Source organism: Sorex fumeus, unplaced genomic scaffold (genome assembly GCF_029834395.1).
Source record: "Sorex fumeus unplaced genomic scaffold, SorFum_2.1 ptg000081l, whole genome shotgun sequence".
In the NCBI taxonomy this organism is placed as follows: Eukaryota; Metazoa; Chordata; class Mammalia; order Eulipotyphla; family Soricidae; genus Sorex; species Sorex fumeus.
In genome coordinates this window covers 3,674,447-3,687,027 of record NW_026606138.1, presented here as the reverse complement: position 1 = coordinate 3,687,027, position 12,581 = coordinate 3,674,447, and the positions used below count along the sequence as shown (strand labels likewise).

The window sequence follows — 12,581 nt, the reverse complement described above, 5'->3', positions numbered from 1 at the left end:
AGTCCTGAGCACAGCCAGGTGTGGGCCAAACACCAAAATCCAAACAAAACAAACTCTCAGCAAATCAGGCCTTAAATTACCTTCATCACCCTTCATCACAGTTCCGCAGGGTGGGGCTAGAAGTACAATGGTGGATAAAGAGGAGCAAACACTAATGTTTACAGACGCATGGATGAAGAGCTGGCACCTAATGGAACCCAGGGGGTTTCGAGCTACAAGAGGCACTTCAGTGAGAAAACAGGCACTTCCATGTACCTTCCCAATAGACGTGTCCTGAGGAGGGCCTGGTGTGGAGCTAATAGTGGTAATAGTTGGCTCTCAGAACTCCTCAATTGGCAAGAATGAAAGTGTTTGACCTTAAAGTATCTTCTGAAATTCATAGCATTTCCCTGTTCCGTTACTTATTTTTTAACCATAATTTACAAGAACTGTTTCTCACGGCTGTGAATCTGGGTGGATTACAGGGGGCTAGTGAATATTAGTTGTAGCTAATGACAGTGATTTAAGGTACTTAGCAGGCCCTTCTAGGGGTCCTTATTGTCATATTTATTATGTAGTCATACTTATTAGTTGACTTTTCTACTAGTTATGGCACTTGATTTTCTTACAGATTATCATTTTTTGTGTACATTATTTTTTTTTCTTGTGCTCTTCCTTTCATGGATTAGCTCTCTATCTCCCACCTTTATCCTCTTTTTCTACCCCCATTTTTTTAAATTTTTACCCTCTTAAAGTACTTAAGCAAAACTTATTTTCTGTTTTCTGGGGTGGCAGGTGAGGGGAGGTGGTTGGTGACTGAGTAACACCTGCTGGTACTCAGGGCTTACTGTAGGCTCTGTGCTCAGAGAGCACTTTTGGGGTGTTCAGAGAACCTTATGCAGTGCTGGTGACCCAGCCAAGGTCAGCTGTGTGCAAGGTCAGCTGTGTGCAAGTACAGCCTTATCAGCTGTACTATCTTTCTGGTCCGGCTTTCTTTCAACAACTTTTAAAATTAGAAAATAATTAAAATTTTCAGATAATTATAAGACTTGTTTAGAGTGTTGCTGCATTTTCTTATGCAGATTCACTAATAATTTCACACATTCTGCTGCTGCAATTTCTCTACTCTTTTTCTTTTAAATACTCTTACCTGAACCATTTCAATATACATTGCATAAACCTGAATAAAGCATTTAATCTCAATGAAGTTGTCAATTCTGAAAGACTCAAGGTAAAGGTAAAAGGTAAAGGCCCTCCCGTTGATCGTCGATTTGCTTGAGTGGGCCCAGTAACGTCTCCATTGGAGACTTTGTTGTTACTGTGTCTGGCATATCGAATACTCTCGGTAGCTTGCCAGGCTCTCCGAGAGGGGTGGAGGAATCGAACTCGGGTCGGCCATGTTGGCCGTGTGTAAGGCGAACGCCCTACCGTTTTGCTATAATGGATATAATTTTTTTATCCAAAATACATATTTCATTTTTATCAACTGACTCAGTAATATCTTTTTAAGTGTTTTTTTCTGTTTTTTCCCCTCTTCTAAGGATGCAATTCAGGATCCAGCACTGTTCGTAGCTGTTAACTTGTCATCTTTTTAAATATGGAACAATTCCTCAGCCTTTTAAGTGATCTTTATAAATGACATTTTGAGTGATAAAGGTTACTTCTATAGTGTCCTTGTTCATTAGAATTTGTCTAGTGTTACTTTATATTAGACTTAGGTCATTCATCTCCAGCAAAATCTTTCTTGATGTTGAGATTTTTTTTATACTCTGAAAGGAGTCTCTTTTTAACGTCAGGAATTAAATCCAGTGCCTCACACGTGCAAGACAAATGTTCTGTTGCTGAACCACATACTTGGCCTGAGATTTTTACACTCTGGTGCTGAGGCCCTACCTCAGTAAATTCTGATTCAGATCTGAGGCAAAATTTTAGAATCTCTCTTTTAAAAGGGTGATTCTCTTGGTCCCAGCTGAGAGCCACAGACTTCCTATCTCAATTAGCACATCCTCCTGCCCCTTTGATCTCACTTTCCTCCCTTTTCCTTTGCCATGCTCCCTCCCCAGTGCAACCACCCTGTCGGACATAGTACCCTCTTGAGCTCAGGGAAAATAATATGCCTATGAATTAATGACTAGAATATTAAAGAGCCCGCTTCAAGGACATGCTTTGTATTTTATGTGCAAGTGATTCATTTTGTAACAAAACATGGAAAGTAATCCAAATCACTAATAACGAAAAGAAAAATAAAGGAAAAATATTTGTGACTTTAAAGCTGAAAGGGGTCAGCTGACTGAATTGCAAATCATACTACGCCATTGGTATAGGGCAATCCACTTTAAGCAGGTAAACCAAGAAAATAACCCTTGGTCAGAACCACTTGAATGATGCTAATTATAAAATAGGGGCTTCAGGATCATATCTTTCCCATGACACATTATTCTCCAGCCTTTAGATGATTAGCAGTCATATAATTTTGTTTATATTTTATCCCAGTCACACACCAGACTACCTAAGTTCCTGCTCATAAAAAAAAAAATAGAAGGATTTTTCCTCTCCACATTGTCTCTGCTCTTTCCTCTGAGGTGTTTGGCTCAGTGAAGGGGGACAGTCTCCCATCTTCAGTTCTGGCCACAGAACAGTGGGGGACTTTCATGAGGGCAGAACACAATAAGGAGGTTTCTCCAGATTTGATGGGCTTGGGATGAGGCAGGAATTTTCTGTATTTGCCTTCTCACTTATTTAGAAACTCACACTGGGCTGTGATCTCTTTGAAGGCCAAATGGAAGGAAACACAGAACTGTAAAAGCCCTGGCCAGAAGCACAATTGTTATTCATGAAGGGAGGAAATGTAGCTACTCTCCCAGGCCAGGGCAGGGGAGAGTAGGGAAGGACAGAGGAAGGTGGGGCTCCAAAAGAGATTTATGGGGGTTTAGGAGGAATCTGAATCAGCTGGTTACATTTTTAAGTGCATGTTCAATATTTTATCCTTTTTGAAGCATTTACATATAATTAACTCATCATATTCTTCTAATGGCCCCATTGAAGGAAACACCAGGAATAACAATGTGAAACTGAGATGCTGTTTTAGCATTAATTAGTATTAATAACTAATATTACTGAACACATGTGGAGTCAATGCATTAAGCACCTTACTAAATCAGATGTAAACACTCCAAATTGGCCAAAAAAAAGTCCACAAAATTATCCTTTGTTGGGGTGGGGGTTTAGGAAAGATGTCTGAGATTGAACTCAGGGTCTCACACATGTAAGATAAGTGTTTTACCATCAGGTAACATTCTAGCCCAGTTGTCCTTATTTTAAAGAGAAATGAGCATGAGTTAGTAGATAATACCACTGGGATGTCAACCAGGTTTCTCCGAGACCAGAGCCCTAGCTCTTTATCTGTTTTGCTTCTTGGGCCCACCTGGCAGGGTTCTGGTGACCATATGATGTGTTGGAGATTGAACCTAGGTTGACTGTGTGCAAGGCAAGTATACTACCGGCTGTACTATTGCTCTGAGTCCAGAACCCTTTACCTCTGCCTGACTTCTCCACAGTGAACTCTTCCTTTCAACCACCATCTCTCCGGTCTACCTTTAGACTCCTGCCTCTGACTCTGCCTGTTTTATTTAGCCCATACAAAGTATGAGTGCATTCATTTCACCGCTCAGTTGGGCCTGGCTTGTGGCTGCATTGATCAGTAGTCTGTGACACAAATTTTGGTATGTGATTCTAGAGCCTAGACCTCAGGAAGCCAGTATCATCTGCTATGACCCTTCTGCAAAACTTTCTTAAATCAACAGATAAAGAAGCTGGTACAACCCCCCTGGAGGATGAGAGGTCCTGAGGAGAGTGGAGATGCTCCAGTCTTCAGCCAACACTGTTAGAGGAACAAGTCATTGTGAATTACCAAACTCTCCTCCCTCCAGACTGAATGCTGGCACAAGAAGGAGTCCTAGCAAAACCAGAGAATGAATCCGTCAACCTTACAAAAAGTCAAGAGAAATTAGTAAACTGCCATTGTCTTAAGCAACTAAGTTTTGAGATATATTTTTCCCCACAAGAATGTAAAATGGATAATTTTCTATCTCCCAGACTTGATCACTTGACATCCCGTTACTCATTGATTTGCTCGAGCAGGCGCCAGTAACGTCTCTATTAGTCCCTGTCGCGTGCTAGTGTAGCCCAAAGGCATCTGGCTCATTCTAGGAATACAAAGAGCCTCAAATCAATCGGTCAGGGTCTTGATGAAGAAGTCTGACCATCTTGTAGGTGGGCGGCCTCGAGGTCTTTTAATGTCCCATCGAATCCAGTCAGTAATGGCTTTAGTCCAGCGTTCCTCTCCAAATCTCATTACAGCCCATCTGATTTTCGATGCCTTGGCACACAAGACAGCATCCCTGATTCTTGACGGTCGATGGAGGTCAGAACTCCGGATTTTTTTCTCTCATTTGAGTGAAACGTGATACTCCAAGCATAGCTCTTTCAATTCCTCTTTGGGAGACCCAAATAGCGTTCTCATTCTGTTTTTGTAGGGCCCAGTCTCTGAGGTGTATGTTAAGGCCCGCATGGCAGAGCCTGGCAAGCTATCCGTGGCGTATTTGATATGCCCAAATCGGTAAATACAATGGGTCTCTCATCTCCCAGACTATTTGAAAGATCCTAGTATAGTTCTTGGCACACAAATCTCAGCTGTTGTTTTTATTCCTGAGTTTTTCTTCTTTGTAGACACTGTAGATCATCTTTTCATGATTTCTTTTATTGGGAGGTCGGACAGGGTTAGGGACATACCCAGGGGTATTTAGGAACGGTTCCTGACTTTGTGCCAGAAATGACCCCTGGCAATTCTCAGAGATCATGTGTGCTGCAGAGCATCCTAGTGGGTTGATCTCATGCAAGGCAAGAGTCTTAACCCCTGTGTTAACTCTCTAATGTCTCTTTTCCTGATTTCTTCCTTGTAGAAGGAAAGAAAAACTTCTGCTGATTTCCTTAGGAAGCACTTTCTGACATCTATCTCTCCACGTCCACAGGCAAGTTCTGCTCCCACAACTCATTCTTGGATTGTGGGTCTGCTAACATTCACTCCATACATTTTATAGTAATGGCAGCATTTCCAAGCATAAAATCTTAAATTTTCATTTCCTATCCTTTCTCTAGATTTTAATTTTAGACCAAGTGTTAAAAATTCAACCAAGTGACTATATATTACACAGCAAAAGTAATATCAGATGTTTTAAATGTTTCTAATTGAAATACCAAGTAGGTACCAGGGACTATTGCTGAATATAGACTACTTTTGAAAACATATGTTTGAGACCTTCACTAGTGCTCATTAAATTTCTGTACATGAAAGAATTATTATAGGACTCTTATGCTGTTTAGATCGAGTGGCTTTAAGACCTTTTACACATGTGGATAGATATCATGGTACAGAACAACTAGCTGATTTCAAAACTGAGGTTCCCACCAGCCTGAGGATGGGTGTTGGGGGAAGAAAGGAAGGAAGAGGTGGAGTGAAAGTAATACAAGAATAGTGGTGAAGAGTCTTGAATATTCTGGTAGTGGTTTACTATAAATGTGAACACTATGTGACCTAAACTATAATAATAGTTAAAAAATTTCAAGTTGAAATTGTTGGTTGTTAGCATACAGAAATAGAATTATCTCCTGAAACTTTGCTAAGCATAATAGTTTTAGTAACTCTTATATAAATCCATATTTCTAAGTAAATTTTCATGTCAGCTTCAATTAAACACAATTTATATCTTTCCACAAAAAAGAAAAAGAAGAACCTACCAGTTTGAAGATTTAAGTCTTTTCTACCTTGTTAGCAAATTGCTGATCCTACACTTAATGATTTTGACTACATTGTGTCCTCTATCTGATTCTTATAGAAGGAAAGATGATATTATTCTTATAATATTATCTTCATTTATTATTTATTTTCATAGCCCTGCAGTATCTGGCAAATAGATGCTAGGTATTCAATAAACTATAATAGAATGCGTGATTGGATTGAATCAATAACATCACAGGTTTATTTTATTGAAAAAGGCTAATTTCAGGTAAAAATTACAGTAACTTTCTAATTCCATCTTGTTCTATCCTGGTTTCTCCACTTCCTTCAATCTAGTGTTAGGTTAAGTCCTGTGTCCATTCAAGTTTAGCTCAGACACTACCTTCATCAGAAATCATTCCCTGAAATTTCACAGCCTTCATTTCATCAAGGCCCTTGTGATCCTCAACAACTTTCCAAATAATCCTTCTTGAAGAAATGCCTTCTCACTTTTGCTGAATGTGTCTTAGTAAAAGCTTCATTCTAGCACCTGTCTGTAAGCTTCATCATTTATATCTAAGCTTAATCATGCAGATGTTGGTAGATACACATATTTGGTGGTACGGCTACATACATGCATTTATATGCACACACATATCAGTGTCCTTCAAAAGTCTATAAAAAGAACCATGCTGAATTGCAGAAAGCCAGAAAACATTGCTCAAATGTTTCAAATTAGGTCAGAGGAGGTCCCTCCTCACCAGCTATTTTCCTTCAGGAAAAAAATATTAAAACCATCTCAGTTTCCTATCTTAGGAAAGACATCCTCCCTTAGTTTCTCAATCTGTATAAGTGGGTGTTAACATTTAACATAGTAAAAATATTTGAATGGGGCCAGAGCGATAGTACAGTGGGTAGGGCATTTGCCTTGCACAGTGGCCAACCCCAGTTTTATCCCCGGAATCCCATATGGTCCCCCAAGCACTGCCAGGAGTAATTCCTGAGTACAGAGTCAGGAGTAAGCCCTGAGCATCGCTGGGTATGACCTACAAAGCAAAAACAACAACAAAAAGATACTTAAGTGTATTTATCAATTTATCATTATAACACTTTAGGCTATATTAACTGTGCACAGTAAATGCTCATTAAATGTTAATAATTAAAAAAAAAACATGCGGAGTAGAAATGACAATAGATACTTATCTGCCTGAATACTCAAAAACAAAACATATTTATCCATTTTTTGCCAAGACTGTAACCCTGTGAAACAAGCACATAGGGAGCTCCCAGAGGTGGTGAATCTAATATTGGGTCAAGGAGAACCCAACTCACTGCTTAGCCAATCAAACAAAGCTCAGGTCCCACTGCTGGGCTTCTGTAACCTTGGGCTATGGCATATACACTGTAGGAGATAGCAGGGTGGGAGGGGGGAGTTGTTTTTGCATTTAGTTTGCTAATTTGGGGGTAAAATACAGTGTTTCTGATATTCACTGCATTCACTGTTTGTATCCGCTCCCAGATGGGGCACCAGAAGGATTCTACAGCCAATGACCTCATGTTCTAGTGTGTTCTTGATACGCAGGAAAAATCTTAATCATGTCTGGGTGTAAAGAAGAAAGGCTCTTCCCAAAGGCACTTTAAAATATGGCAGTTTTCCATGACTCTGATGCCTTAGTCAAGCATTAGACTGTGACCTGATTAGATTGTTATCTGATTGAGCCCAAGCATTTTCTTTACTGCAGTCAATTACAGACAACTCCATTCACTTTGCAAAGTAAATGTGAGTCACTAGAAAGGCAAAACGCCTCTACTTTGAAAGTACATTTGAAAAATACTCTACTTTCAACCCCTAGAAATAAAACAATGCAATATAATTGAATTTTGTAAAAAACAAAGACACTTCTTTTTATAGACAGTAACTGACATTAAAAACGACTATCGTCAAAGAAAATCTTTTCAAGCAACAGGCTTTCTCTAGGAGTCCCATAAACCACGCTCTATACTCAGTACTTCCCTTACCTCTGTGGTGGTCTGGGAGAAGGGTGGAGTAGTCCAGGGAACCCAAGATGTATCTGGAATTCCAGTCGTCGGTGGAGTGGGGTGATACTTCAGGCTGCTGTTTTGATTGTAGTTTTCGGTGGTCCTTCTCATAAAGATCTCTGTGGTATTTCTAGTCAGCTGAGCCAGGCTATACGGAACCACATGGAATGTGGTGGGGATTTGGGGAGCAGCAGTGTTTCTAATGCTTCTTACTGAAACTTCTGTTCCCAGGCCAGCTGAGGTAAAGAAAGGATAGTGGCTAAGTTACCTTCGGCTTTGGGGATTCTTTATGAAGAAGATGAAGAAGGAGGAGGAGGAAGAAGAGATGACAGTAGAAGGGGAAGGAAGGAAGGAAGGAAGGAAGGAAGGAAGGAAGGAAGGAAGGAAGGAAGGAGCGGAGGGAGGGAGGGAGGGAGGGAGGGAGGGAGGGAAAGGAGGAGGGAAGGAAGAAAACAGTATTTAATAACGTGGTTAGGGAAAAAAGCTTCCAGATATCTAGCATGTAATTATGTGTTTTATAATATCAACCTATATTTATTCTTTTCCACTATGGAGAAGTTGGAAAATTTTCTTCCAAAGATTTTTTGTTTTTGTTTTTATCTTTGGGCCACACCCAATGATAGGGACCATGTAATGCCAGAGATCAAATCTGGGTCTCCTGCATGCAAAGCTTTTGCTCAGCCCATTAACATCCTTCTGGTTCCAAATGCTTTTTAAAAAATTAATCAGCTTCTATAGTTAATTAAATGAATGAAACCAGTCCCACCCCAAATTAGATAAATTTTCAAAAAACTTTTGAAATTACTTAAAGTACTATAGTTTAGCTGGAGTGATAGCACAGTGGGTAGGGCGTTTGCCTTGCATGCGGCCGATATGGCCGACCCAAGTTCAATTCCTCCGCCCCTCTCAGAGAGCTCGGCAAGCTACCGAGAGTATCTCACCCACCCGGCAAAGCCTGGCAAGCTACCTGAGACGTGTTCGATATGCCAAACACAGTAACAACAGTCTCACAATGGAGATGTTACAGTGCTTACAGTGCTAATATAACAATTCAGGTAGATTTGGAATATTTTTTGGATAACATTTGAGTTTGTAATTGTCTTTTTTGTCATTATTTTGGGCCACACCTTGCTGTGCCCAGGGCTCACTTCTTACTCTGTGCTCAGGGATCATTCCTGGTTGGATTGGGGTACCATATGGGATGCCGGGGATTAGAACTCAGGTCAATTGTGTGCAAGGCAAACGCCTTACCCACTGTACTATCGCTCCAGCCCCTATAATTGTCTTTTATGATTAACCTTCTCTCTCTTAAAATATTCCAAGCCAAACAAGTCCATTTTCCACTTTCAGCTCTTTTCCCAGAAAAGAAACCTACCGAATATTCAAGTATGTCTCACTCTCACCCCTCCCCTTCATTTTGTCTGTCTTTTGTTTGTTTGTAAGTCTTAAACTTGTACTATTTTAGAAGCAGGGAAAAGCTTTGGTCTTAACATTCAAATTTCATGAATTTTAAAGCAGTAGATTGCCAATTTTGGTAGACATTGTATCTTGGAACTAATTAGAATATTAAAGCCATTCTGGGGGAGGATGTGGTGTAACTGTGGGTTTTTTTTGTTTGTTTGTTTGTTTTTGTTTTTTGCCCTTTTTTGGGGTCACACCCGGCAATGCACAGGGATTACTCCTGGCTCTGCACTCAGGAATTATTCCTGGTGGTGCTTGGGGGACCATATGGGATGGCGGGAATCGAACCCAGGTTGGCCACGTGCAAGGCAGACGCCCTACCAGCTGTGCTATTGTTCCAGCCCCTGTAACTGTGTTTTATGCATAAAATCTTATCATGAACAATATATTATAAATCATGGTTACTCAAAAAAAAATTTTCAAATGCAAGGTCTATGGACATTTTGATATCTAAAAGTTCTTCCGATATTCTTTTAAGATCTACATGCATTTTACAGTTTATGAAAGAGCAAGCAGTGCTTTGACAAATGCAAGGAAAAGTTCTTACACAATGGAACAATATGTTGAAGTTATTTTTAAAAAGCTTTATTGTACCATTGCTACTACATTGTTTCCACATTATACACAATCCCTCTTAAAACACAATTGAAGACAAGGTGGAACATCCTGGGTCCAATCTAAAAAGCTTTTTTTCATCTGTTTTGCTATGGATGGAACCCAAGACCTCATTCATGCGAAGTATCTGTTGTATTACTGAGTGCATCTTTGGCCAATAGAAAATAATAGCAGTTAATTTGCCAAGACCTCACCTAAAATTTGACTTGCCAATACTGCAACATAGCAGGACCATATTTTGGATAAAATAAAGGTATCGTGTATTTTAGTTATTAGTCTATGATTTGCTCAGCTATAAATACCAGAAATGGAATTTTGTATAATAATAATAATAATAGCACTGTAGCATTGTCCTCCTGTTGTTTATCGATTTGCTCTAGCGGGCACCAGGAATGTCTCCATTGTGAGATTTGTTGTTAATGTTTTTGGCATATTGAATATGCCAGGGGGAGCTTGCCAGGCTTTGCCGTGCAGGTGTGATACTCTCATTAGCTTGCTGGGCTCTCTGAGAGGGGCAGAGGAATCGAACCCGGGTTGGCCATGTGCAAGGCAAACGCCCTATCCGCTGTGCTATATATTACAATAATAATAACAATTAAAAATAGACAGTTTATTATTTTACTGCAGTAACAATACAAATACTTTCAGACAAATTGGAAATTTGAATAAAGTTCACTTTTGGAAATAGAGTATTTTATCTATATTGATACTTTCTTTCTTGAAAGAAAGTGCCAAGTATAATGTGCCTTTTAAAAAATTTTTTCGCTTTTTGGGTCACACCCGGAGATGCACAGGGATTTATTCCTGGCTCTGCACTCAGGAATTATTCCTGGTGGTGCTCAGGGGACCATATGGGATGCCAGGAATCCAACCCAGGTTGGCCTCGTGCAAGGCAAATGCCCTACCCACTGTGCTACTGCTCCAGTCTCCTAATGTGCCTTTTCAAAATTAGAAAACACTCCAGAAAAGAGATAACTAATTAAACAGAAGACACCTTAGGAAAAAACTGATTTTTATATGTGTGTATATATAAATTATATTAATAAGATAGAATTAAAATGAAGGTCAAGAAAAAGAGATGGGAATTAGAGCAATCTAAATAATTGCTAGAAATGGGAAAAATAATAATAAACCTTTTGGAAAACATAATAAATGAAATAAAATGTATGTCAAAATATACATCTCTAAAATTTGAAAAAGTAAATAGGGGAGTGAAAGTTGTAAAAGATACCAAAAACAGAGAATTTGTAAACAATAAGTGACATAATACATACAGAAATATAACTAGAGGTTAATAATTTTTTGCAGAACTTAACAAAGAAAATTATAAAGAAAATAAAAATAATAAATGTGATACCAAGACATTACATAGTATTACATCAAATGTAGCATGCTGAGCAATTTAAATTTAAAAAAATCAAAAATTTAATTAAAAGAAAAGTTTCCAGAACTCAGTTATTACTGAATTACTGTACCAAGGTTTACACTAGAAAGAAATACCTGGATATTTCAGTTACCATATTTTCTTCTCTTTTGGAGATATGTGTGTCTATATACACTCATACATACACACACAGAGTAGAAGTAATGGTAGAGGAGAAGGAAAACATGGTTGATAGAGGAGAAGAAAAATGGCCTAGTCGCTAATGGATGCCAGGCTGAAAAGAGAAATACAGAACCAGGTGCTATATAATCAGAGTTATAAGGGAGCTAGAAAGTACATAAAGCCTTTGTGTGTCTAAGACTCATTTGTCCATTTAGCATACTGGGCATAGTACTGAGTCCGTTACAAAATTGAATCTGATTTTAAAAGGTTCTACACATTAGAAAAGAATGAGAATTTTAGTTCTATAAAAATTTATTAAATTATATTTTCTATTGATGATGAAGTCCACAAAGACATAAGAGCTCAGGATGCATGAAAGTCATATTTGACCCTGGGTGTGCCCTGGTAAGTCAGTACCTAGACATATTACAGGCTAGAAATGGCTGGGGACTCGATGCCATGCTGAAGGTTTTTCAATGATTATATAAATAGTGTATCAGTAATCAATGGCCATACAAACTAAAGATGCTTTCTGTTTTGTTTTCTTTTTCCCTTCAAGTTCCTTAGATTTACAAGAATTTCTACCAGTCACTAAAGCAAACTACTTTTGCTAAAACCTTTTCTTTGAAGAATATATATAATTACTATTTTTAATAAAGTTTAATCTTTTTTTTTGGGTCACACCCGGTGATGCACAGGGGTTATTCCTGGTTCATGCACTTAGGAATTACTCCTGGAAGTGCTCGGGGTACCATATGGGATGCTGGGAATCGAACCCAGGTCAGCCTTCTTCAAGGCAAATGCCACCTGCTATGCTATCGCACAAGCCCCGATAATTACTATTTTTTTAATAACGCTGATGCATTGTATTCTCTTACCAAAATCACTATACTTGAGCAATAACTTTAACCAGCAGATATTTCAAGTCTGCTTACAAAGTGGTTTACCTGAGCCACAAAATCTTCTAGTGATTTCACTAGGTCAGTCATTTTTGGACATTCAAAACAAAGATTGAACTGACTTCAGAAAAACAGGGATGCTGAATCAATGGATCTACAGTAAATGCTGAATAACATTGGTCAACTGACTCCTCGTAACTATGCCTTTGGTTTTTTTCAGTATCAAATATCTGTATGAAATGAACACTGTTAGACAGTCATCTAG

At 38.9% G+C, this 12,581-nt stretch overlaps 1 protein-coding gene across 1 annotated transcript in view; it reads right to left on the bottom strand.

The window, feature by feature from the left end:
- PTPRB (protein tyrosine phosphatase receptor type B) overlaps window positions 1–12,581 on the bottom strand; it is a 124,155-nt gene that overhangs the window by 103,483 nt on the left and 8,091 nt on the right. Inside the window, exon 3 of the mRNA XM_056130741.1 lies at window positions 7,775–8,031. Within this exon, the coding sequence (XP_055986716.1) occupies window positions 7,775–8,031 (257 nt within the window). The remainder of the gene's footprint in view (window positions 1–7,774; window positions 8,032–12,581) is intronic.